Genomic DNA, 26,587 nt, shown 5'->3' on the forward strand with positions numbered 1-26,587 from the left:
TATATAATTTGCTCTAGGTAAAGGTAAAATAACTTATATACCCATCTTAGGTTCCCTAAGGATGAAAATGGGACAAATACTTGAAAACAAGCTTTTGAATAATTAAACAGCTTGCTGGGGGGTAAACAGTCATGACTGGGGAAGGCACTGGCAAACCACCTTGTATTGAGTCTGCCATGAAAACTCTAGAGGGCGTCACCCCAAGGGTCAGACATGACTCGGTGCTTGCACAGGGGATACCTTTACCTTTAACAAAACATACAAAACATATACCTAGGAAAGGAACTGCCAAACAAAACAAATCTTCATGCACTGGAGGAAGACAATGATAAAGGGGGATAGATGAATCTCCATGGTGAGGTATTCCATAATTTTGGTGCCATGCCAGATGTCTTCTTGGGTCACCATCCTTCAAGCCTTAAACAGTGAGGGCAACCCAAAGAAGCAGTCTTGAAGATGACTGCAGTGGTTTGATAGTTTCATATGTGAGTAGGTGGTCCTTAAGATATGTTGGTTCCAAACTGTAGAGGACTTTAAAGTTCAATACTAGCACCTTGATTTGATACCGGTAACTAATTGGGAGTCAGTAAAAATTGAACAGGACTGGAATTACATAGTTCTACAATCCTCTTCATGAGCCTCTTGTGGCGCAGAGTGGTAAGGCAGCCGTCTGAAAGCTTTGCCCATGAGGCTGGGAGTTCAATCCCAGCAGCCGGCTCAAGGTCGACTCAGCCTTCCATCCTTCCGAGGTCGGTAAAATGAGTACCCAGCTTGCTGGGGGGTAAACGGTCATGACTGGGGAAGGCACTGGCAAACCACCCCGTATTGAGTCTGCCATGAAAACGCTAGAGGGCGTCACCCCAAGGGTCAGACATGACTCAGTGCTTGCACAGGGGATACCTTTACCTTTACCTTTACAATCCTCTTCAGTCAGTTTTCTGGACCAGCTGTAGCTTCTAAATACTTCAAGTACAGCCCCATATTATTGGGGCATATGCTATACTAGAAAGGTCCATTTTGTTGAAGAAAAGCCAGAACTGGCTCACCAGTTGAGGCAAAATGAGTATGCCGGGTGGGGGGCAGTGCCACAACATCATTTCTTGTATGAATCCCAAAGTGCAAAGATGTCACTTCTGGGTTTGTGCTAGACATGCTGTTGTGGTCTCAGTGTGATTCTGGTTATGTTGTCCCTGTCCCCAGACCCTTTTGCTAGGCAGGGCATTCATTTTACCTTCTTCAATATCAGTTAAATACATATTTAAAGGGCAGTTGTTCCTGTGTGCCAATTTGCAACCAAAAGCCTGTGCCTTTTTTCTTGTAGTTTTTACTGGGCTCCATGATGTGGTGAGCAATCTTCCCTCAAAACTGTGTCGTGAGCAGCCACTTGTTAATACATGAAGCCCATTTAAACTAATGGTTAGGTTGTATATTCTAGAACAGGGGTGACCAAACTGGCTCTTCAGAGGTCCATCGTCTCATGGGATTTGTAGTACATGGACCTCTGAAGACCCAGTTTGGCCGCTCGTGTTCTAGAAGGTACTCTGTTGTCCTGTATGTGTCACGAATTATTGCCCACCCTTCCACACAGAAGTTTGTCTAATCTCTGGAGTAACAGAACAGTGATTTGAGTGAAGTCTGTGCAGATTCCTTAAATGACCCAAGGACATTAATTTTGGCAAGCTAACATAGATTGAATTGGAAAATAGATTGCTCCTCCTTTTAAAAGCAGTCTCTTCCTATGGAAAGACTTTCATTTATACTAATGTAAGTCTGAAGTTTCCAAAATAGTACTGTCGCAACAAGAAAGGAAATATGATTAATTTATTACATAGAGATTGGGATTGATTTAAAACATTCAAAGATAACATATGGGTATCATAATTGCCAAGAATACATTTGAGTAGGATGTTCTGATTTTTTTATTTACCCAGTGGCCTTTTGCCATCAGTGATGCTTGGCATATTTACATCTTTATTCCTCAGTAATTTAAACTAGTGATGATTATCAGTGGTGAGATTCTTAAGAATGTGCAGGCATGTTAGAAGGTGCCCCACTATTGGTGAGAAAGAGCTATACCAGAAACCAGGAGCTGTAGTGATATAGAGCAACACCTATTGGACTGTAGTAACGTTAACATCTCACTGATGTAGCCCTGGACTGCTGCATGGCTTCTCTGTAGATACTAGCAGGTTGATGGTTGGGCAGTTTAGGGGTTTTAAGAGCAACCTTCACCTAGAGCAATATGTTTTATGAATGTACTGTTTCAGTGCAGATTGAAGCTAGTGGCTGCAGGTGTGGAATTTTTCAAAGGTTGCCACCACCTAGCAAAGATGCACGTTGCCTATATCTACTTATATATTTTTAAAATCTGTTAAATCAGGTGATATGACCATATATGGTCATGTTGACCCCCTCCCAAATGGCCATTCATGGGCCTGGAGGGGGTGGAGAGGGTGGGCATGTACACAGCTGTGCTTCCCATAGTCTGCATGATTGCGCCTTTTCTGAGGTTTCTTGATGCCAGCCTCCTGAATGGTGTGGTGTAGAGATAAAAGAATAAATAAACAATGTTTCAGAGGTTTCTAATGGTAAAAAAGTTGTGAAAGTCCGGATTGGGCATTCTGCTTGTTTACTGCTCATCTAGTTCTACCCCCTCTGAGTTGGCAGGGGTGTTGGAGACTCCTAGGCTGATAGCTCAGATTGCTCCATCATTCAGACTGGCTCAGGGTCTAACACATGAAAAAGACCACATCTTGCAGTGAGCCTTTGAGGGGGAAGTCTTGATTTGGGGTTGGGCATTTGCCTTGAACCATGGTCTGATCATTAACTACTGAAGGTAAGGGTGAATATGAAATTGACAGCCCACAAAAGAGCCTCCTAAAATGGTGCACTTATATAGAGGTGCATGGATCATTCTGGATTCCAAACTGCTGTACTCTGAGGGAGGTTAGAATTCCAAACACATGTTCTCTTGGGCTGCAATAGGATCTTGGAATGTTAAGCTCCTTGAAGCTATCTACAAGATTGTTCTTAATCTACTTATGCTACTGTTGGGGTAGAAACCAGCCTCTTAATATACTGCAGAGCTTTGTGACATAAAGAGGGTTGGAAGAGTTCTAGAAAGACATGTTGGGGAACTCACACTGAATCCATCAGAGCATGTTATGGGGCTCATTGTAAAATGGTAGCGATAGAAATGCTATTTATCTGCAACCGTTGCATCAGCGCTAGTTCATGACCATCCCAGTTGTTTATGGTATCTGGATATTTGTTGACTTTGAATCTTTACAATCTCAAGAAGAGACAGTTAAAATGCTTCTGCAAAGTTTTTCGATGTTAAAATAACATGAATACGTTTTGATCTGGATGGCGGCTATAATATAGGCCAGGCAGAAGAAATGGTGAGTACATTATCTGGTCTGTTTATCGACCATTATGACCTAGTTATATGATATGATATCAATATGATCCTGGGATATATGAAAGCCATGAAAACTTTGCCTACCATGGCTGCTAAAATCATGCAATGATCATATTAATGGTCCCTTGATGTCTATCATTTACCCAGGGCACCTTCCCTCAGCCACTCAAAGAAGTGGCTATCCACTTCTTAAAAACTATTTCTCCACAAAAATGATGTGGACAATTATTGTGAAATCTCTAATCTGCCTGATCTTAGCAAAGTGATTGAGAGCGCAGTAGCAAATGAACTGCAGAATTTGGAACACTTGTCTTATCTGGATCCTTTTCATTCTGGGTTCATTCTAGCCTATGGGACAAAGACAGCTCTTGGGTGGCTTTAGCTGATGACCTCTGTTTGAGTGTATGCAAAAACTGTGCTTTTCAGATGAACAGGACCTGCTGCAGGTGCCACCATGCGAACAGGCAAAATCACCCAGCTGCTGGTACGCATGCATTCTGGGTAGCAGTTAGGAAGTCTCCCACTTTCCTGGCTTTTAACAAACTGTGCAAAGCTGAATTATTCAGGTGGGCTTTTAAATGCAGGTAATAGGGCTATACTGTAGTGGAATTGTTCATGCCCTGTTAAAGGAATAGGAATTGTGGACTACACTACTGGGTACAGGAATGGCTACATGGAAAGCCACGGTTTGGCCACCCCTACTAGTCTATGGTGATATACCCTACTGCAGTGGTCCCCAACCCCAGGTCCAGGGACGGCATTAGTCCGTGGATCAGTCGGTACTGGGCCGCGGCTCCCCCTTGTCCTCTTCCCCAGCTGCTGCCTCGGGGGCTGCCCTGCCACTCTGCCACCGGCTCTCCAGCAGCCACCATAGCTGGGGCTCCCCCTCGGCATGGCACTGCGCAGCTGCTGCTGGCAGCGCCACCAGCTGGCGGTGGGAAGTCAGGGGCGCTGACAGAAAAGCAAGAGGAGCAGGTGCTCAGGCGGCGGTAATGTCCCTCGGCAAAAGACTACCTCCCCCCCGGGCCACAGTAAAATTGTCAAGCATTGACCAGTCCCTGGTGATAAAAAGGTTGGGGACCACTGCCATACTGAGTCCCCTCCCTTCATCAACCTCCCCCCACCAGCATGATGTAGTGGTTAGGAATGGTGGCTTCTAATCTAGCTTGATTCCCTGCCCCTCCACATGCAGTCAGCTGTGTGACCTTGGGCTTTTCAGCTTTGAAAGTACTGCTCTGACCGAGCAGAAATATCAGGGCTCTCTTAGCCTCACCTACCTCACAGGGTGTCTGTTGTGGGGAGAGGAAAGGGAAGGCGACTGTAAGCAGCTTTGAGACTCCTTCAGTGAGTGAAAGGGGGGGGGGGGAGTTATAAAAACCAACTATTCTTTTTCTTCTCCTCCAGCTGGGCCCTTAAAAATCTTCAGGTATTTTCCAACCCAGAACTGGCAATTCTAGTCCTTACGCCCATGTGTAACCTGTGTGTTTTTCCTAGTCCCAGTTTATGCCCTAAAGAGTTAAGCCTGAAGTCTTTTTTTTTAAGTGTTACAGTTTTTAATATTGATATTGCCAGTAAGATATATTTACAGAAACTTGGAACCTCGAAAGCATACAATACCTTTAAAATATTTTAAGATTTTAGGCAGCATTCCCATCTCTAATGGAAAGGAGCCTGCATTTGTTATTTTTATCTCCACAGTGCAGTAATTCTGCTTACGGTGAAACTAGTCTTCAAAGTCACTAAGCATACATCAAATATATGCTGCATTATGTCTACATGAGCTGAGCAGCTGCTGCACGTTCTGAACTTAAATGCAGGCGGCTTATAGAAGCAACTTTGTAAGAACTAATAGTTGATCTGAGTTTTATTTTTTATTTGGAATTAAACTCTGCTGGAATCAACAAGGCATAGCTTCAAGTAAATGTTTAGGAAGCAGTTTGTTCTTCAGTGGCTCCACGGAATGCAATGAATGTCTTCTCTGGGAACAGAATACCTCGCTCCTTAGTTATCTTTCAGAAATGTATTGATGAAGGCTTCCTCGCTCCACCATCCACTTCATATTAACACTGGCATTGTTTGTCATTGTAGATTTAGTTAATTTTATTAGTTCCTGTTTATGTTGACTTTTAAAAATATCAAATGTTTCTGACCACTTGCTTGTTTTATTGTAAATAGGGGTTTTATGGTTTTTTTTGTATTTTAATGTTTTATTTTGTGAATTGCTGCGGGTTCCTAGGAAATGCGGCGGTATATAAATTGAAATAATAAATAAATAAACAAACAAACAAATACATAAATATTTTAAAAACGTTGCCAATTTCAGATTCCAGAGATGAATGCTAGCATTTCCAAAAGGGAAATGTCTAGGCAATTCAGGCAAATTGTGTCCAGGCAATTCAGAGTCCCATCAAAGCTGCTCCCAGCATTTAGAGTGATTCCTTTAGTCCTATTTCATTTCTAGAATAACCTTCAACATTTGAATATTGTTATCAGGAAGGGCAATGCTGCCATCAAAGGGAAGAATAAATCTGAAGCCTTTCAACAGGCAGCAGTGATTTTTTCCCATTAGCCAGAAACATACATGTCTTAACTGAAATAAATCATTTTCATGTGTCCCAGAGTAGTTATGGAATTTGATAAGTGTTTAGCAAACAAGACCAAGGGGAATGGGCACAATCAGATTTTACAGAAACCAATGCAGCATTTTGGTCAATACTCAAGGGTCTTTCTTGCTATTTGTGAAGCTTTGTTTTGAGAGGATATTCCCCCCCCCAATGGCTCAGAAACAGATCTTGATGATCCTGTGGCCACATAGTGTTCTTAGACATCTTTACTATCAGATGAAAGGAATTGGAGTTGCTCCATGCTTGCCCAAGTGATTTGGTTTTCATGCATCGTGGAGTTGTCTGCCAATCTTGTTGGAAGATTCTGGTCCCTCTGGACATGTTGACAGCATTGTCCACTATCCAGACTTGACTTTGTGTTGCTATGCAGAGTTCAAGGCTTATGAGTTCATGAAATAAGTAATCAGTATGATGCTACCATCTCACAGACTCTGTGCATCTAAGTTATATGATTTGAGTGTGCGGCTTATGGGATAAGAGGAAAGGGTGATGGCTGAAGAAGTGAGTCTTCCAAATAGCATGTTTTTCCCCAGCCAGATAGACCAGGGGTAGTCAAACTGCGGCCCTCCAGATGTCCATGAACTACAATTCCCAGGAGCCCCTGGGAATTGCTGGCAGGGGCTCCTGGGAATTGTAGTCCATGGACATCTGGAGGGCCACAGTTTGACTACCCCTGAGATAGACTATCAGGAGAGACTTTTAGGAAACAAGTAATAGCCTTGATTCCACTTTTACCTTGGGGGATGGGGAGCTGTGTCTCACATATTAAGTGGTTTCCTAAGTTGGGACTAATTCATCCCTTGTGACTCATCATTTCCTTTCCTGGAGGTTGCATGCTACATGCTTCAATACAGACAACTTCATGAGGTCTCAGTAAACCCTAAAGCACTTCTTCCTTGTTTTGCTTATATCTGCCCAAAGGTTTTAGGGATAGGAACACTGTCAATTAAAGATGCCTTATGTGCTTCTCCCCCTCCCCATTCAACTATTAACTCTATCAAGCAACTATTAGATGTACAAAGCCAGTCTTGTAATACCTAATGCACTTTGATGTACAACCCTATGTATATGTACGACTCTATTGACTTCGATTTGTAATAGTAATTAGTACCCTATGTGCTGCGGCCGTTTTACAAACAGTATTTCAGCAACTCAGTCTTTTCCAAAGTTCTGTAACAATGGGAAAAGCTGGGCACCATATAAAGGCAATAATTGCTCTTTTTGGTGATGTACACCATGACAGTGTATCACTCAGTTTCCTTCTGTTGTGTGATATGTTATAGTGTTCCAGGCTGCTTCTCTGATCTTACTGGGTTTGTGATACGATACTGTTGATGTGTTCTGGGCATACTTTCCTCTTTTGTTTTTACAGCGCTAATGTATGTAATGGGAGCGCTTGGCCCTGCAGCAGGATATTTGTTAGGAGGAGTTCTTATTGGATTTTATGTTGATCCTAGAAGTACTGTTCAAATTGACCAGAGTGACCCTCGGTTCATTGGTAACTGGTAAGTTGCAACATTTTTCAATGCATGAGAGTGACCGTTGACATAGGATTCATGTTGAAAGTGAATAAAGCATTGTCAATTAATGTTGTGAACCATGATGATTGCATTTGCCATGATTGGAAGGGCATTTGAGCAACCAGGGATCAGTGGTAATGGATTCTTTGAAAAAGGCTGGAAAAATTAATGGAAGATAGTTCTATTGATAGCTTTTTGCCATGATAATTAAGTGGGACTTTTGTGTTCAGAGGCAAAATGCTTCAGAGGACCAGATGCTAGACACTAGCAAGAATGACCATCACCATCACCTTCATGCCCTGCTAATAAGCCTCCAAAAGTATTTGCTGGAAACTGTTAGAAATTGCATATGGTGCCAGATGAAGTTAGATAATTCTCACTATCTTTTAGAAAGGTTCACCCACCAAGAATTTGATACTGCTATGTTAGTGGTCTTGGATTCTTGGTTAATCATTCTTATTAATCTTTTGGAAAGCATTCAGTTGCATACTTGGAGCTTTCAGGCAGTCTTTTCATCCAGGCACATGTAGCTTGTTTAGCTTTAACAGTTTAATAGCCTCATGGGCCCTGGACCATTCAGAAGCTTGTCAAGTGCAAAAGCATTGCCTGTCCTAACTGAAAGTGAGATGACAGCTGCAGCTACATAAAGGAGTAGCAGTAATTATACAAGAGTCACAGGAAAAGGAGATACCAATTTAACTATGACAATAATAGTGGATGTCTTAATATGAATGATTTTTCAGACAATCATTTCCAAACATCTGCCAGATAGAAATAACTAAGTAGTGCTATAATTAGGAACATTTACAAGGGACTGAGTAGCCATAAAGCTTATGGTTTCTTAATTCTACCAGATGCTCTTTAATTGGTGCTCTGCGGGTGGAATAGCTTGTGATAGCTCTGCCAGCAGGATGAAATTTGGCAGCAGCTGGTGACTGAAGAATGTGGGAATCTTCCATCCCCATCTTTCTGGTATCATGTTAGAATATGTTGACTAAGCTGCCAATCTCACTACATTAAAAAAAAACATAATACTGAGCAGATTACTAGAGTTGAAGATAGGTCCAAAGGATTTGAAGATATGTCCCAAGGATCCAATACACCAAGGATTTTTTTTTACCCGAAAGGACTTTCTTCTTGATATTGAATAGCTTATGAATCAAATAATGCCTGTTTCCTAAGGCATTTAAATCATTTTTAGCTTTGTGTAGCTAGATTTTGTGTCATTCAGTCTTTTGGTACAGGCTTTTATTTGTTAATATTATCTGGTGTTATTAATGATGAAACCCTTGCTGGTTTTAAGTATTTTATAACATTGTTTTAAAATCTATTACATCATTTTCCTCTGGCTGTAAGATTTTAACATTCTAATTTATGTGATCATTTGATTTGATTTTACAGCATATGTATTTGTTTTTATTGTATTTTTTATATTTTTTAACATTTTGAAATCTTTATGAGCTGTGTTTTAATCACTGTCGAGCGCTACATAATCGAAATGTTTTAAAATAAATGCAAGTTCTTTGTACCTTTACAGAGTATGATAGACATTTTGTTTTATTCCCTGGCTGTTAGCCTTATACAATGCAAAAGCACCTTAAAACAATTATCTCCTTACTTTAGGTGGAGTGGATTCCTTCTTTGTGCCATTGCAATGCTCTTTGTGATACTCCCAATGTTTACTTTCCCCAAAAAACTTCCACCTCGCCATAAGAAAAAGAAGAAGAAAAAGATGAAGAACTCTGATGTTTCAAGTGATGATGAAATTGTGAAAGAGAAGGCAAATAGCAAAAGCCATATAGATAATGAAGTTCCTGCTTCAATGGGATTTGGAAAGAATGTTAAAGGTAAAATATGTTTTGAATGGCATTATTTTATTTATAGCCTACTTTTCTTGCTGACACTCAAGATGAATTACATAGTACGCATACACAAACAGAATTTTTTTAAGGCAATTATTTTTTTAAAACATAGGACACTGAGTGGTTAGCTGTAGGACAAAATGGAATAAAGTGAGCATCAAGGTGATCATGCAGTGAAATATATGTAATATATACACTAGAAGTACATATACAAAATTAAATGTCAGCCAACTGGGCAGACCAGCATCATGTGAGCAATGCTGGATTTGTGATTGTAAATATGCAAGCAACACGGAATTCACTCCCATATGAAGGTGCTGCTCTGGACCATTCTGTCCCACTGCAGTTCAATTCCATTTTAAGAATGATCTCCTGAATGTTTGATTTCATTGCATCTTGCCAAATGATAGACATGTAGGAGCCTTCCTGACTTTCTCAGGCAGGCCATTCCACAAGGTAGAAACTACCACAGGGCATGTATACAAGGAGTTGGTTTCCAATCTCCTCAGTTTGCTTCATGTAAACTTTAAAATATTCTGTTCAGATGACTGAAACTCCCATGGTGGAGCATAGTAAGAGAGTCAGGCATTCAGAGGCAGGCCATGAGAGATGGTCTTGAAGATTATAACCAGTGCCTATTATATATTTTATTTATTTACCACCACTTCCGGGCCACTCGCTCATGGTGGTTTACAGTGATAAAATGACAAAAATACAGTAAAAACATTACTTACAGCTATAATCCATATACCTAGAGATGGGTATAGAATCATAGAATCATAGAGTTGGAAGGGGCCTACAGGCCATCTAGTCCAACCCCCTGCTCAACGCAGGATTAGCCCTAAGCATCCTAAAGCATCCAAGAAAAGTGTGTATCCAACCTTTGCTTGAAGACTGCCAGTGAGGGGGAGCTCACCACCTCCTTAGGCAGCCTATTCCACTGCTGAACTACTCTGACTGTGAAAAACTTTTTCCTGATATCTAGCCTATATCGTTGTACTTGAAGTTTAAACCCATTACTGCGTGTCCTCTCCTCTGCAGCCAGCAGAAACAGCATCCTGCCCTCCTCCAAGTGACAACCTTTCAAATACTTAAAGAGGGCTATCATGTCCCCTCTCAACCTCCTTTTCTCCAGGCTGAACATTCCCAAGTCCCTCAACCTATCTTCATAGGGCTTGGTCCCTTGGCCCCAGATCATCTTCGTCGCTCTCCTCTGTACCCTTTCAATTTTATCGATGTCCTTCTTGAAGTGAGGCCTCCAGAACTGCACACAGTACTCCAGGTGTGGTCTGACCAGTGCCATATACAATGGGACTATGACATCTTGTGATTTTGATGTGATGCCTCTGTTGATACAGCCCAAAATGGCATTTGCCTTTTTTACCGCTGCATCACACTGCCTGCTCATGTTTAGTTTACAATCCACAAGTACCCCAAGGTCTCGTTCACACACAGTGCTACCTAGAAGCGTATCCCCCATCCAGTAGGCATGCTTTTCATTTTTCTGACCCAGATGCAGAACTTTACACTTATCTTTATTAAATTGCATCTTGTTCTCATTTGCCCATTTTTCCATTGTGTTCAGATCTCGTTGAACTCTGTCTCTATCTTCCGGAGTATTTGCCAATCCTCCCAATTTGGTGTCATCTGCAAACTTGATGAGTAGTCCCTCCACCCCCTCATCTAGATCATTAATAAATATGTTAAAAAGTACCGGGCCGAGCACCGAACCCTGAGGTACCCCACTACCCCGTATGAACTAAATTCATGGCTGAACCATGAGATGATAGATTGGTTTGTGAAATTAACCAGTTCATATCAATTTGTGGGCTACTTAAAGTTTAACCCCCTATTTTCTGCTCCCTGCAAAAAGTATCATGTAGCAGAAAGCAAGGGTTTAAATCAGTGGTCCCCAACCTGCGGTCCGCGGCCCGGTACTGGGCCGCGAAGGCCTTGGTGCGGGGCCGCGGCTTCTTCCGTCCCCCGCCCGAAGTGAGAAGCTCACCAGGCCGCGAGCAAATCGGCTGTCGAAGCGGCCAATTAGCTCGCGGCCTGCAAGCTTCTTGTTTCGGGCGGGGGAGGGAAGAGAAGCTTGCCGAGCTTTGCTGGCGGCCCGGAGGGGCCGGGAGGCGAAGCCGCGGCCGCCGGTATGGTGGCTTCAATGGTGGTGGCAGCGCAAATGTGCATGCGCGGACTGCCGCGCATGCGTGTTTGCGCCCCTGCCAGGTGCAAACGCGTGTGCGCAGCAGTCCGCGCGCGCACGTTTGCGCTGGGGCTGCCGTGCGTGCGTGGGCCCCCGGGCCGCCCTCTCCCCAGTCACCGGAGCAGCGGTCCGTGGCAGCCGAAAGGTTGCGGACCGCTGGTTTAAATGTTTCCGAGCCACTTAAACCAAACAACTGAGCTGACCCACTGCTCAGCTGTTTGGTTTAAATGGTTCAGAGCTATTTAAATTACTGTTTTCTGCTCTATTGCTTTCTGCAGGGAGCAGAAAGCAGGGTTTTAAATGGCTGCAAGCCATTTCACTCCCAGCTTCTACTCCCTACACCTTTTGGTGGTGAGCAAAAAGTAGAGGGTGAAATGGCTGAGAAGCATTTCACTCCCTAGTTTTGTTGGCTGTGGCTTTTTGGGCAAACAGCAAGTAGGGGGTAAAATGCCTCCCAGCAATTTCACCTTCTGCTTTTTGCTTGCCATCAAAATCTGGAGTCGGTTGAAAGCTGGGGGTGAAATGGCTTGGAGCCTTTAAATCTCTGCCCTGTGCTTCCCACTTAAAGTGATAAGGAGCAGAAAGCAATGATTTAAATGACTCCGAGCCATTTAAAACCTTGTTTTTTGCTCTTCATGAATCACTACAAACATCATCAAAATTTATGGAGGTTCATGGTGTTTCTTCAATTTGTAAACGTTGCTTCAGGAACCATGAACGCTCAAAAATTTGTGACAAACTTTAGTTCATCTGATGGTTCCTGCTCACATCTACCAGTACCTTTGAGCCTGGTTGCTGCTCTGTAGCTGACGGAGTGACTGTAGTATGAGTGTGTTGTACATGGCTACCTGATACCTGCTACTAATATGAGTTTCTGAGTAGATTTCAAGAGGAAACATGTGTAAGAGTGCTTTACAGTAGTTTAGCCTTGAGGTAATCTTGGCATGTATCCATTTGGCAATATCGGCTAGTCAAGGTAGAGCGCCAACCGCCAGGCTAGATGTAGCTGTATATTATGTTCTCTATAGCTGCTCAGCTGTGTGAAGAGTTCTTGTGTGCGACTATCCTTCACACACCCCTTCCTCATGCCCAATCAACACACCAAAAAGGAAAGTCGTCAAGATCTCACTCCTACCTCAACACAGTTGCTGAGTTGTGAATAAGGTACCTGTGCATGAGCACTCCTGTCCCGTCCCCCGTGCATGTATACACTCCTACCCCATGATTAGCAGTGTTTAGAAAAGCACACCCCCTATCACATTTAGGTGGGAGACAGAGTCAGCATTCTCATTTCCCCCCTCCCTCTTCCTGCAGGGATTGAATGTGGAGAGGGGTCATGTGCAGCGGGTTATAGTTTATTTGAATCATAGGGACAAAGAAAGAGCCAATGCAGCACATGACCTTTAGCTGAGAAGACTTTTGAGGGGTAGCCGCAAGGTATGTGATATACACCCATGCTGGTGTTTAAGAAGCATTGGTGTAGAACTGTTTGTTCTCCTTGAAAAATAGGACAGTCCAGCACTTCCAAAATGATACAGAAGTGCATGCTGTGAGTAAATTGCCACTGTGGTTACTCATTCATCCAAATACCTGCCCACACAGGAAGCTGTTGTCTGAGTCTGCATGATTGACTGCTTGCCTCCTTCTAAGGGAGCGCTTTGGCCCTTTGTCTGCGTAATTAGCTAATTCATACTGCAATCCTGTGCAGAGTTACTCCAGTTTGAGGCTAGTGATTTCGCTGCCAAGCACTTGGCAAGGAGATTTAGTAAAAAAAAACCCCTCTTCTCAGAAGAAACTGACTGTGATGTTTTCATGCTTGCTTTGAGACCTCTGCAAAGGCAAATCTCAGTAGTGTTCTGAGGTGATGTTTGTTATGCTGCCTCCTTGCCTTCCTTAGTGTTCCCTACTTATTTCTGCTATCATTAAAGGCTCTTACCTTAGAATTCTTCGTTGGACCCAAAGAACAGGGTGGCTTAGTCGTGCATGGTAGATTGACAGAGTGGTCAGCATGTAGGGGTGGCTCCCAGGTAAAAGGGAATCCTTAACTCTAAAATAAACTGATTTTAATCTTAAATACGACTACAGTTTATTTATAAGTAAAATACGGTAATAGTGTCTGTAATTTTTAAGAAGCTTAATGGTTAAAGGTCGATTCTCTAAAAATTCTCAAACAGACATAGCCACATATTTTCTCACTTGCCACTTAAACTAATAACCTCCCCATCAGAAAACAGATTTCTATCATACTGTATGGGACTTTACTCAAGCCCCTTTCTATATGTGCAGGCGTGCGCACACACACACAAACACGTGCACGCTCAGCACTAGCTCTCATACAAAGCCTTTCTCTGAACAAAACACTTGGCTCCCTAGGGTATAGCTACCATCCAATCATAATACGCTTCAGTCTCCCCTCCCCCCTCCCGCACGCCTGCATTTTAAATCACAGCAATACACATATAAAACACTTTAAAACACAGAAATGAAACACACACACAATATTTACATAGTGGAAACATCATACTCCTTTTTATTTCCTTATTTCATTACTTCTGGTTGGGGACACACCCCGAACAATTTCTCTTGCAGCTACAAAGGCATCAGTCTCCCCTATGGATGAGTCATCTATGCTAAAAGTGATCCATTTGGGATACAAATAGAATGTTTCTGCAATTTTAACTGAGAAAAAGTGTGCCTTGGTTATCAAACACTGTTTGAACAACATTTGTGATGGTTACTGTATTGAGGGTCCATGCAGTTGCTGCTGTTTCTAAGGCTTCTAGCTAAAATAAATTTGTTTATGTGTATAATAATTAGTAATTTATTGGAGCAAGATTTAAGATAATGCAGTTTGCTTGTGATGAAATTTCTAAGACTGTGGAAATTTGGTTATAACACTGAGGATAGTGTTGATGGGAGAACTGATTATTCCTGTCTTTCAGTCCATATGCAATTATGTCTCTGGGCGTTTAGTAATATCTGGCCAATTCAGCAGTTCTTCACATTGAGTGTTATTGGATAATCACTGCATATGCTGTCTACTCAAGCATAAGACCAGTTTAGGCATCACCATTCTCACTGTCTTTGGCACTCTTCCCAATCACATTAGCACCAGTATACCTTTCTTCATGTGAACGCTTTCTTGCATTAAAAAGGGGAAAGAAGATTTTTGATAAAGCTTAGTTAGTTAAATGATGTCTGGTTCAGCTGGTATCATGGCTAGCATCCAGACACTGAGTGTTAAGAAACTGCCAAGTTCCTTCTAGCTGGAGGTCCAGGTGGAAATTACACTGTAATTCTAGTTGGCTTTAATAGGTTAGCTCAGTGGTCCCCAACCTTTATTAGGCTGGGGACCGGCAGGGCATCGGGTTGCGCCCGCAGGGACCGCGCCCGCGCGGGCCACGCCCATGCTTCGGGCCGCGCCCGCGAGCCGCGCCCGCGGATCGGGCCGCGCCCGCGGGCCGCGCCCGCGAGCCACGCCCGGCCGCGTCCGCGGGCCGCACCCGCGAGCCACGCCCGGCCGCACCCGCGGATCGGGCCGCGCCCGCGGATCGGGCCGAGCGGGCGCGGCCTGCACGGGCGCGGCCCGGCCCTGATTCCCTGCCCGCCCTCCCGCAGTAAGTAGCTTCCCGGGCCGCAAGCTTGCGGCCCGGGAAGTTTTTTACTGCGCGCGGGGGGGGGGCGGGGAGAGGGAGCCGCGGCCCGGCGCCATGGCCTTTGCGGCCCGGCGCCGGGCCGCGGCCCGCAGGTTGGGGACCACTGGGTTAGCTTACTCAGCATGAGAAGTACAGAAGTTATTAGCCGCAGTGTGGTTGCTATCACCTTTATTAATAGATATTAGTGAATATATCGTGAGCCCTTGATTATTGTTACTAATAAACAAAGTGAGGGCTTGTGAGCCTCATAGGAGGGGAGTCCCATCTCCCTCTCCCCCCCCCCCCGGCTTTCTGGTTATCTAGCAGCTTTGTTGCTGTTGCAGCCCCTGAGTTTTCTGGCAGCCCCTCCCAGTTCCCAGCATGCTCCCTGGGCTCTCCAGAAGCTGCAGACTGGTCCAGTGGAGCTCTATTATGCTTTGCCGCTGTCACAGCCCCCAAACTGCAGTGGCTGCTGCCCAGCTTGGCTCTTGGGCTGCTCCACCGCTGCCACATTTCCTGGGCTTCTTGGCAACTTCCTCCTGGCGAGGCCCCTGGGATGCTTCATCACTGATGGCTGCTCCCAGGTTCTAACACACTGAAGTGAGAAAGAAAGAATATTTTCTGCACGTGTGCTCTTTCATGCTTTGGGGGGATTTAACCTCCTTGAGGATTTTTTTTTTTAATTCAGATTTTTTTGCAAACACAGGGAGTGCCCCAAGTTTGCTGACAAGTCTATTTCATCTTCATGTGATCCCGATCTGTGAATGTAGATGTCTATTGATGGGGGCCATGGATGGTTATTAGAACATAAATAGAAATTCAGCAGCACAATGCGACTCAGGGCTTTTCTGATTCTAGAAAGATGTAGTCCTGAAATTGACAGTCTCTGTAAATTAAGTTAAGGGAGGAGGATGCAAAGGTAAAGACGATGTTCCTGAAGATCCATGCAGGTTCCCCACAGTAGAACTGAGCCAAGCTTTTCCTAGGGAGAAACTGTGAGGGGACAGACGAGGGAAAGCTGAAAATGAGGGGCAAATAAATGTGGGTTGGCTGATGGATGGGAGAGAGAGAAGGAAACAGGAAAAGGGGAGATGTTATTGAGGCCATCAAAAAGTAAAAAGAAGAAATAAGGGAGTGGAAAATTAGATGCCCCCGCCCCAAAAAAACTTTTGCACTCTTTTGCAACAAAAACCTAAAATCAACTATTACAAACTGCAGTAGTGTAAACCGCTCTATCGTCTATCTAGAGTTCTCCGATGATCTCCTGAACAGGAAAGTTCACAAAGCTGCTGAGTGTCAAATAGGAATTGATAGGCAAGTCTCCCTGGAGATCAAATACCAAAGATAAGGAGCAAGCAGAGAGGAAGCCACTGATTTTGCTTCAATTGCTCATACCTGCAACTATAGGCCACAGCCTTCATTGTGTACAGGGGTGTGCAAAAACAAACAATTTTGTGGGTTCAAATATATTGATCCCCCAAATATTGATATTTCCTACTATTACTGAATCCCAATACTGGTGTGGTATTCAGATTAAGTAAATAATTGGGAATCTTGATTTTTTTTTCTTCTGTCTCCATTATACCCTATGGTGTGACCATTATAATATATCCAGGGATATATGTGGCTGGGGGGTGGGTGTTTTTTGAATAAGAGTCCCAAAATTTGCAGCATAACTGTTGGTTTCTTTCCTCAGAAATCCCTCCAAATTTCAAAAAGATTGGAACAGTGGATCTGATTCTGTGGGCCCCCAAAGAAGATGCATTTAAAGGCATTTAAAGGGAGCATAGTCTCTTTAAATGCCTTTTGCAAGCCACAAATGAATTCTGCAGTTGTTTAAAAGGCTCCATCTCTTTAAATGCTTTTTGCAAGTAGTGAGTTCTCCTGAAAGACATTTAAAGGGACTGCATTAGATGTTCTTTAAATTTGACTATCTCACCATCCCAACAGATCCTGAATATTTTTGGGATAACCAAAATTCAGCCCCAATTTTATATCCCATTGAAATACTAGCTAGACAATGCTTATAAGGTATTTTTTTGGCTTGGAAATACGAAATATACAGCTTTATCTGTGTATAATGGAGAATGCAAGTAGTGCTCCTTTAGGTAGAAATTTTTCCAAGGTGACTGTCCTGCAGCATAAACAATTTTCCTTTCAACCTTGATAATTATAATTCCTGTACCGTTTGTAATCCTAGTGTTGGCATCAGCATGAAACTACATCATTGTTTTGAAGGGATATTGGTGCAGTTTCAGCTTTACCTCACAATGTCACCTTTTCTTGTTTTGACATTGCAGCATCATAATTGTTCATTTAGCAATTCTGCAGATTTAGCTGGCTAAAAAAATCAATTTCTTGGTCTTTCTCCCTGTATCACCTTAGAAATACAATTTTTAAGTCATTTACTTAAGAAGAAGAAGAAGAAGAAAAAGAAGAAGAAAGAGTTGGTTTTTATACCCCACTTTTCACTACCCAAAGGAGTCTCAAAGCAGCTGCCAATCGCCTTCCGTTCTTCTCCCCACAACAGGACACCCTGTGAGGTAGGTGAGGCTGAGAGCTCTGACAGAACTGCTCAGTGAGAGCAGCTGTAACAGGACTATGACTAGGCCAAGGTCACTCAGCTGTAGGGTTGTGTGCGGCGGCATCTGAATCAGCTGTTCCAGGCCGATGCAGCCAGCGCCATGGATGGGGTGGGAGGGGAGGCATGGGTACCAATGTGTGCACATACGCCGGCGCCGAGCCCCCGTGCCTCCCCTCCCCCCCCTGCCGCACGGTGCTGGCTGCATCGGCCTGGAACGGCCAATTCGGGCGCCGCTGCACACAAGCCTACTCAGCTGTCTGTATGTGGAGGAGCAGGGCTTTCCAAATTAGAAGCCACCATTCTTAATCAGTATACCAAACTGTTTCCTTATCAGTAGTTCAGACCTAGTTTAGGCTTTTAGTATAAAACCTTTGAGCAATGGAAGTTTAGAATAAAGGTTTTGATTTTGACCTTGCATAGATATTTTTGAAACTGAGGGCAGCTTGCATTTTGTGGTGACTTATGGTCTGCAGCATATATCCATTATTTTATACTAAACAATCCTCCCCCCATAGCCTTAGAACATCTTTTGTCAACTTTTTTTAATCATTGCAAAACCCCTGAAATAATGTTCAGGCTTTGAAAACTCCCAGAAGTGGTGCGATCGTGCTAAATATGGTTGGGAAGCATAGCTGTGTATACACGTATCTGCGGCTCCTCCCCTTCCCACTGTTTCCAAGCCCATCACTGGCCATTTTGGGAGGGGGGGGTCAACAAATTTTAAATATATATTGAAAATAATTAACTCCCACCCATTTGGGAACCTCTTACTGGGCTGTCAAGAAACCCTAGGGTTGAGAAAGCCTGCCATAGAAGAACATTTGTTTTCATTTCTCTGAAGAAGTCTCTGCTGCAAACCCTACTGGAACAGTCACCCATGTTTCTTTAGCTGATGTCTGGCTGCTTGCAGGTGAAAAAGCTATACTGGGAGAACAGTATAACTTGCATTATTAACTTTAATTCCACTTTTCAGAGCAATTTGGTTCCTTAGCTGACTTAAAATAATTCATATCTATTACAAAGACATATGTTTATATGTATGATGGGGGAAAGAAAAAGAATAGAGGTTGTTTACATCTCATTAGGTTCCCCCCACCATGCTGCTTGCCCCTTTAATTCTGTGTTTGTCTTTCTAAAGTTTGTTCAGCTAACATATTTCTTGAAGGCAACTGCTGAACCTTCATAAAAATGCTCTGGGAGCTCTAAGAACTGCAGAGCAATGTATACTTTTTTTTCTATATAATGCTAAAAGTTTACCGAATGCGAAGTCCCCCACCCTCTTATTGCAGTAAAAGGTGTTGTAATATCAGTCATTATTAAGAAAAAGGGTGACATGTATATATGTAGGTTATAGCCTTCTGGCAAGACAGTTTATTGAAGGACATATAGGATAGGACTGTGGCTGCTACTAAACCTTGAAGAAATTATGGATGGTTCCAGAAAAATTCAAGAAAGATGAAGCAAGCATTTACCTTGCAAGGTGGTAGTGGTAGTGGTAGTGGGGAGTGGCGATTATAACCCGCCTTCAGGGGTATAAAAAGCAATTCTTCTTCTCGTCTTCTGGTGGTAGTGGCCAAAAATTGTTCCAGGCTTCACCTGCATACCCAAGCCAACCCCACCATTTCTGGACAGAGCAAGAGTGATTTGTAAAAAACATAACGATGCTTTCCTAACTATTTGCAGATTGCAGTTCTACTCAGCTGTTCCCAGAGTGTCATAGCAGCTCATATTTTAAAAGCAAAACCAGCATTTACAATGAAATATTCCAATCATGAGCCTGTGTCTTTGCATGGATATGTTATGATCCAGAAAATGGTGGTGTCCTCCGGATCCAGGGATTCATTATTTAAACCTTCATGTCCTGCTTCTTTGATCCCTATTCCATCCTTGTGACTGACCCTTTGCTGAAACTATGTTGCTGCCTCCCTTGCCTTCAGTGAGGATTTGTCCTCTTGGGCCTGCTACTGAAGTGAACATTTGTTCTTTGATACTGAAGACATTCCCGTGTGCTTACTACTGAGCTGGTAAGCTTTTCTCAAGATGGTATTTCAGTATGTATTGAAGTAGGTCCTGATCCCCTCCAGAGTATCACAGGAAGTGCTTCTTGCATATCTTATGATGATGTATTTTATTACTTGCCATTCTTGGAAAAATGGCTCACGGGTTACAATAAAATATCCTCACAATAAAAGCATAGAAACTCCAACCCTTAAAATACAGAGCATATGAATAGATGGCAGCAATGCCATTCCCCAGACCTTCCCTAGTTCCAGGTGTAAACTGCACGGAACTTTTATTCCAACCCCAGATCGATTCAGTCCCTGGCCTCTATACAGAATGCGATTTCCGTTTGGATTTTGAGCGATTTAAATTTTCATTCTGCAGCAAGAAGGATTGATCCGGAGTGACCCTACCTTTATTGTGCGATATCTTAGAGTGCTTTTAATACTCAGGGGCTTTACGCACCGGGATCTTTGTTGCAAATTGGTCACTGAATGAAAAATCGCCATTTAAAATAGTGGAATTCGTCGTTATGCATACCTGCCTTTGTAGTGGAATCCAGTTGCGTTTTGTAGCGTTTCCCACAGCTTCCGGTCTCGGCAGAAATCGCTAGAAAGGAAGTGCTATTGCCAAGCTCGTCCCGCCCCTGGCCGTCAAGCAGCCAATGGGCAGCCGTTAGCATGCTCCCAAACAGCCCCTTTCCCTTTAAGAAAGGTTTTTTTTAAAAAAAAACAGACCCATTGTAACGAATCTTTGTAGATTCGTTGCAACGGAGAGACCCATCCAGCTGCCTAATGTGAGCTGTCGTTTGATCGTATGATCGTTGCCACGCTGCCTCGAGTGAAAAAAAAAAATCCCCCCCCCCTCTCATGGGCCCGATTTTCGGCTGAATTAATGTGTAAAAAATAAAGGGACTTTATTTCAGCAAACGGGCTTTTCTGTGGTTTGTGCTTAGTGACTAAAGGTGAAGGACTGAAGCCAGGGAAGCCTCTAAACAGAAAGAGGCTCGCTGGTGCGTTTATCCCCGCTCTCTCGGAGAAAAAAAAATGGCGATCGCTTCGCCGAAAGTTTGGAGGACAGGCTCAGGAGGAGGGACTTTGAAGAAACCGCAACAATGTTAACACACAGGTCTTTTTCGCTAGTGTTGCAGATTGGTTGCAAGAGTGTAGCGTTTTCTGGAGGGTGAATCCACTTTTTGGGATTCCCCTGAAAGCGCTACAAGGAAGCGCTTTTTGCAGATTGGTTTCAGGTGTGTGGCAGATTGTCTACGATGTCGTGCGTTATGGCAAATCAATAGCGTTTCCAATTGGCAACCATTGTGCGATTTTGAAGGCGTGCAAAAAGCCCCTCAATATCCAGATTGGGAAAGAAAGCTCCATGGTAGAGAACCTCTGATAGGCTACACCTGGTCATGTGACATGCTTGCCTTAAAGGAGAAGCCCCTAATTTCTCTCAACTTCTGTCGGTCCTAGATTTTTCCTCTCTCCTCTGCCTTTTTCGATCTTCTCCCCCCCCCCTCCAAGAAAAGAAAGAGGCTCCCTGCCTGGCTTCTCTTCCCCCCCCCTTCAAGAAAAGAAAGAGGCTTGGCTCCCCCCCCTTCTGAACTACCCTAACCATGTGCAGAAGACTTTCCTGTTTCAATGGGGAGGGGGGGCAGAGGAAGATCCGAGTTCAAAGTGATCTGAATTCAACAGGATTGACAATGGAATAAAGAAAGTAAATGCAGACTCTGCCCCAGACTCCTGGAACTCTTTTTAAAACCTGTGACTTGTGGGAAATAAGTAGGGAGATAATATGGTATTGTAGTTATGCCAAGGAGGATCCAGCTCTTAATCACTCTGGCCTCAACCAAATGCCAGGCAGAAGTGCTCCCATCTTGCAAGCCCCGTGGAACTGAGAAAACTCCTGCAGGACCCTCAGCTCTTCCAGGATCTCATTCCACCATCAGATGGCTGTCCAGCCTCTGTTTAAAAATTTCCAAAGATGGAGAACCCACCACCTCCCAAGGAAGCCTGTTCCACTGAGAAACCACTCTGTCAGGAACCTCTTCCGGATGTTTAGACGGAATTTCTTTTGAATTAATTTCATCCCATTTGATCTGGTCCATCCCTCTGGGGCAAAAGAGAACAACTCTGCTCCATCCTCTATATCAGTGGTCCCAACTCCCGGTCTATGGACCAGTCTCGGTCTGCGGATCAGTTGGTACAGGGCCACGGCTCCTCCTCATCCTCCTCCCCAGCTGCTGCCTCGGGGGCTGCCCTGCCACTCTGCTGCCGGCTCACCTTTGGTGCTCTCCAACAGCCGCCATGGTTGGGGCACCCAACCTCTACCCCCTCATCCAGTCCCTCTACCTACTCATCCAGATCACTGGTAAAAATGTTGAAAAGTACTCCACTGCTCATCTCCTTCCAATCTGATGAAATACCATTGACAACCACTCTGGGTCTGGTTTTCTAACCATCTGAAAATCCAGTGCACGATCCTCTAGTCTACCCATTAGAACAGTGGTCCCCAGCCTTTTTATCACCGGGGACCACCCAACACCTTTTACTGAGGCCCGGTGGGGGGGGTAGTTTACTCCTCTACTCTCAACCACTGCCCTAACGCTCTCTGATTGCTATAGTAATGTTTAAACATCCCTTCAAAATAAGATACAGACACACCACAACAATGAGCATAAGGAACATTTTATTTTCATGGAAATTTTAACTCATGACAATGACAAATCAATGGGAACCCTGAGCTTGTTTCTCTGCAATGAGATAGTCCCATCTGGGAGTGATGGGAGACAATGACACCCAAAGTGTGTTGTAAAGGGCCGGAGGGGATGAAGTAAAGGGCCGGGGGGGGGGGGAGAAGGCGTCCTTCGGGGCCCACCTCCAATTAGTCGAAGGACCACATGTGGTCCGCGGCCCACAGGTTTGGGATCGCTACATTAGAACCTCAAGGGAAGCCTTGGGAAAACCCTTAGTGAATCCAGGTAAACAATATCAACTGAGTTTTGACGATTGGTCAAAGAAGCAAACCAGGTTGCCAAAGAAGGAGTTGCATTATAGTGGCCCTAGGGTTGCCAGATCTGGTAGGGAAATATCTGGATATTTTGGTATTGGAGCCTGAGGAGGGTGAGGTTTGGGAAGGGGAGAGACTTTAATTGGGTATAATACCATAGAGTCCACCTGCCAAGGAAGCCATTTTCTCCAGATGAACTGATCTCAAGTGGCTCCCATAACTCCAACTTCACACTTGAAAACCTTACTTGCCACATTTGTGTTAGAACACTGGAATGTTGGAAGCACTGCATACAAAAGCAATGATCTTTTTTGTATCCAGATACTGGAACCCAGAGAAAGAATCATCTTATACTTGTGTAGGTAACATTCTTAATAGTTCATTTCAAAGCAAGCCAGATTGGTTCATTTCCCATTCATTATGTATAACATTCATGTGGCATTTTTTGTTGTTGTTGTCATTTTGTAGAACTTCCAAGAGCAGCTGTCAGGATCTTAAGCAACGTGACATTCCTTTTTGTGAGTTTGTCATACACAGCTGAGTGTGCCATTGTTACTGCTTTCATTACCTTCATTCCCAAGTTCATCGAGTCACAGTTTGGCATCCCAGCTTCCAACGCCAGCATCTACACTGGTAAGGCTTTCCCTATTAAGCAGGGTTAGTTCTCTGTACCCATAGGAAATGCTTTCAGCAGCACTGTTGCTATCTTTTCATTTCAAGTTTGCAATCCTGGAATAATTTTTCATAACCCTTTGTGGTGTCTATAGTATGCCAAGACTTACTTTCTGGGGGGTGGAGAGGGGATGAGGAAGAGAATGTGTAGGCAATGCCAACACTATTCAACATTGGTTTGTTAACTGATTACTAACAGCTTAAAAGCCATTTTTTGCCATTCTAGCCTATCAGCAATCTGACTCAGTAGTCAAATGGTCCATGCATATCAGCCATGATTGTTGCTATTCTTATTGGTGCTGTTGTTAAGGTTACTTAAACTGAAGATCATAGGAACATAACTGCTGATCTGCATCAGGCCATCTAATCCAGTCCTCTGACTTCAGCAGTGATGGTTCAAATGCCCTTGGACAGTCACATGCTTGGTCATTCCATAATGTTAGGGAGATGCTTCCCCTGCACAGAGTGACAATGGAAGCAATTTTACATGGTGTGGTAGCAGGAAGAGAAGTAAATAGCAGGCACCGTGCATGTCTTGATGTATCCATGTGGGGTATTGGAAAAGGAGAAAAGTCTTGTATAAATTATATAAAAGGAAATGAGAATTGAAGCACCTCTTAAAAGCATGAGCACATCTCTATAGGGTTGTATGTTCTATAAGATAAAGGCTTTTTGATTAACAGATCAGTAATTCCATTTCATTAGTACAGCAGCTTCCCCAATCCTATGAATGCTGTTGCTATGTTTGTGGCTTACCCAAGAGCCGTGATGGCAGCATTACCTGCCATTATGTGTATATTTTAAAATGTAAGAGTCAGGGTAGAGAAAACATTATACTAGTAAATTCTTGTTAAGGTCAATCCCAGGCAAACATTCTTCCACCTCTTATTTGGTTTCTAGCCATGGCCATTGACCACAGTCAGGGTTTAGTGACATTTGGCAGCAGGACAGTTTGTCATTCCTGAATTATTGGTGGCATTCCTTATGAAAACCAGCCACTTAGTGTCAGTTCTAATGCTGCTTTTATCAACATAATTCACAAGTCTTGCTATCATAGTTAGATATACTGTGGGCTTCAGTTATAGCAGCTGTCACTTTATGCTGAAACATAACCCCATTTTGAGAGCATACTATAGAAGTAATATCTGATTCAGCTAATACTACTGATCAGGAAAATAATTAAGAAAGGCACATGAGCCATTTTTTTCTGATAAAGCCCAAAACCAATGGAAGCATGCCATGGGTAGTTGAATTGGCCTTAGGATATGCCCAAATAGCAAATCACTAAGTTGTGGAAAATTGTCCTGTGGCAAAACAGACAGCAGCACTGCGACTCCTAATTCTTCCTAGGAAGTAGATTCAGATATAGGGATCTTTACTGACCCGTCCCTTACCCCCTACCTCTACTTACTGTTAACTTTGATCTCACACAGTACTTTTCTTTAAAGTGCATATCTGAGTTAGCTATTTTGCTGTTCTTAAAGTGATTCATAAAGTAAGACTTCACAATAAGCTTAAGATTTATTCCTGATATATTCAGTTAATAGATCTGATACTTAGCAAAACACTCTTAATGAGTTTCTTTAAAGGAAACAATTTGGTTTGAAGAAAAACAAACACAATAGTAGAACTTATATTATTAAGATCTTTTACTGACAAAAGTGAATTAATTAAAAAGTTAGTAACAGATTTTTAGATAATTATCAGTCATATAGATTAATTCATCCAATTTGACTCTAAACTGTATTATTTTGCATCTGAATTTCATACATTTTTCTACAACACTTTGGGCTTGTTTCATTCTCAGGCGTGCATAAAAACAAAGCAATATTTCTGTTTGTGCCTAACAATGCTTCTATTTATAGTGTTTCTGCCATCTCTGGGAAAATCATAAGGAGTCTTTTATTAATCCTTTGACATCATTGCAGGATACTTAAAATTCTGACACTTGTTTGCCTGGAGAGAATTACGCCTAGTTCTTAGATAGTAGATGAGATGATAAACTTGTGCCTTGTACTGTACCACTTTAATTTTGCAAGTAGGAGTTCATAGGATGGGATGCTTTCCCCATAGCAAAAACATTCCTAGGCATGTCAGGGAGAAGCCTGGAGTAGAATCCTTTCCCTAAAAAAATCAAATTTTATGTATAGAGAATTTTTATGTATGCATATAAAGTCCATCCCCAAAGGGTCAAAATAAGTAAAATGTGCTCAAGCCTCTATAGGGTAGAACATAATGTAGAACTGAATATTAATATTTATTAAATTATAAACCCAAGGCTTAAAGTATAGCCTCATTAAAATCCATGTGTACATTCATACTAATGCCTCCACTGACCAGACTTGTTTCAGCATGGCTGATATATCAATGGTCAGGCATAAGTTGAACAGCATACATAAAATACAGGAAAAGAAATATTAAATATACAGTAGGCTCCCTTCCATACAATGTTATAAAATGTTTAATATTTAGGACACTAAGGACCTTAATTGATTCTCTGGACCAGAAGGCCAGATGAAATTCTTTGAGGTCTCTTATGTTTCTAAAGCAAACCCGGGTCCAGATGAGCACTTCCAGTGTCCAGTGAGTGTCCTGTAGGAGTCAAGGTTGGTGTGAACAGTTCCACAGGGTCTTCAAAAGGCATTTGGTTGAGGTTGACTCGAACCACTGCTTCCCATCGCCTTCTCTGAGCCTCCTACAACTATCACTGCAGACCCGCCCATCCCACTGGGTCATTAGTACGCATTGATTTATTGTTCTCCGCAGTGTTCTATCATTCCATAATGTTGTTTATTATTATTGTATTCCTATAAACTGAGTTATCTGTATTGTTCCTGTTTGATGTAAACAGAGGATGTAAACACTATCCTGATGTAAACCTTTGGGTAGGGCAGTATATAAATATAGTAAATAAATAAACAATCATTCAGTTTTACATTACATTCTACCCTATAGCGGCGTGAGCATATTTTCTTATTTTGACCCTTTTTTGGGGGGGGGGAGGAATCTTGACTGGGGTCAGGATATTTTCTCCTTTTTGTTGTGTGCATGTAAGG

At 43.0% G+C, this 26,587-nt stretch overlaps 1 protein-coding gene across 4 annotated transcripts in view; it reads left to right on the forward strand.

The window, feature by feature from the left end:
- SLCO5A1 (solute carrier organic anion transporter family member 5A1) overlaps positions 1-26,587 on the forward strand; it is a 61,507-nt gene that overhangs the window by 23,488 nt on the left and 11,432 nt on the right. For 3 of the 4 annotated variants that reach the window (XM_077352199.1, XM_077352200.1, XM_077352202.1), the window contains 3 exons: positions 7,418-7,550; positions 9,189-9,412; positions 23,328-23,492. In XM_077352199.1, coding sequence (XP_077208314.1) covers positions 7,418-7,550; positions 9,189-9,412; positions 23,328-23,492 — 522 coding nt within the window. The remainder of the gene's footprint in view (positions 1-7,417; positions 7,551-9,188; positions 9,413-23,327; positions 23,493-26,587) is intronic. The other variant, XM_077352201.1, reaches the window with a different exon arrangement.

The sequence above is a fragment of the Paroedura picta genome, chromosome 9 (genome assembly GCF_049243985.1).
Source record: "Paroedura picta isolate Pp20150507F chromosome 9, Ppicta_v3.0, whole genome shotgun sequence".
Taxonomy (NCBI): Eukaryota; Metazoa; Chordata; class Lepidosauria; order Squamata; family Gekkonidae; genus Paroedura; species Paroedura picta.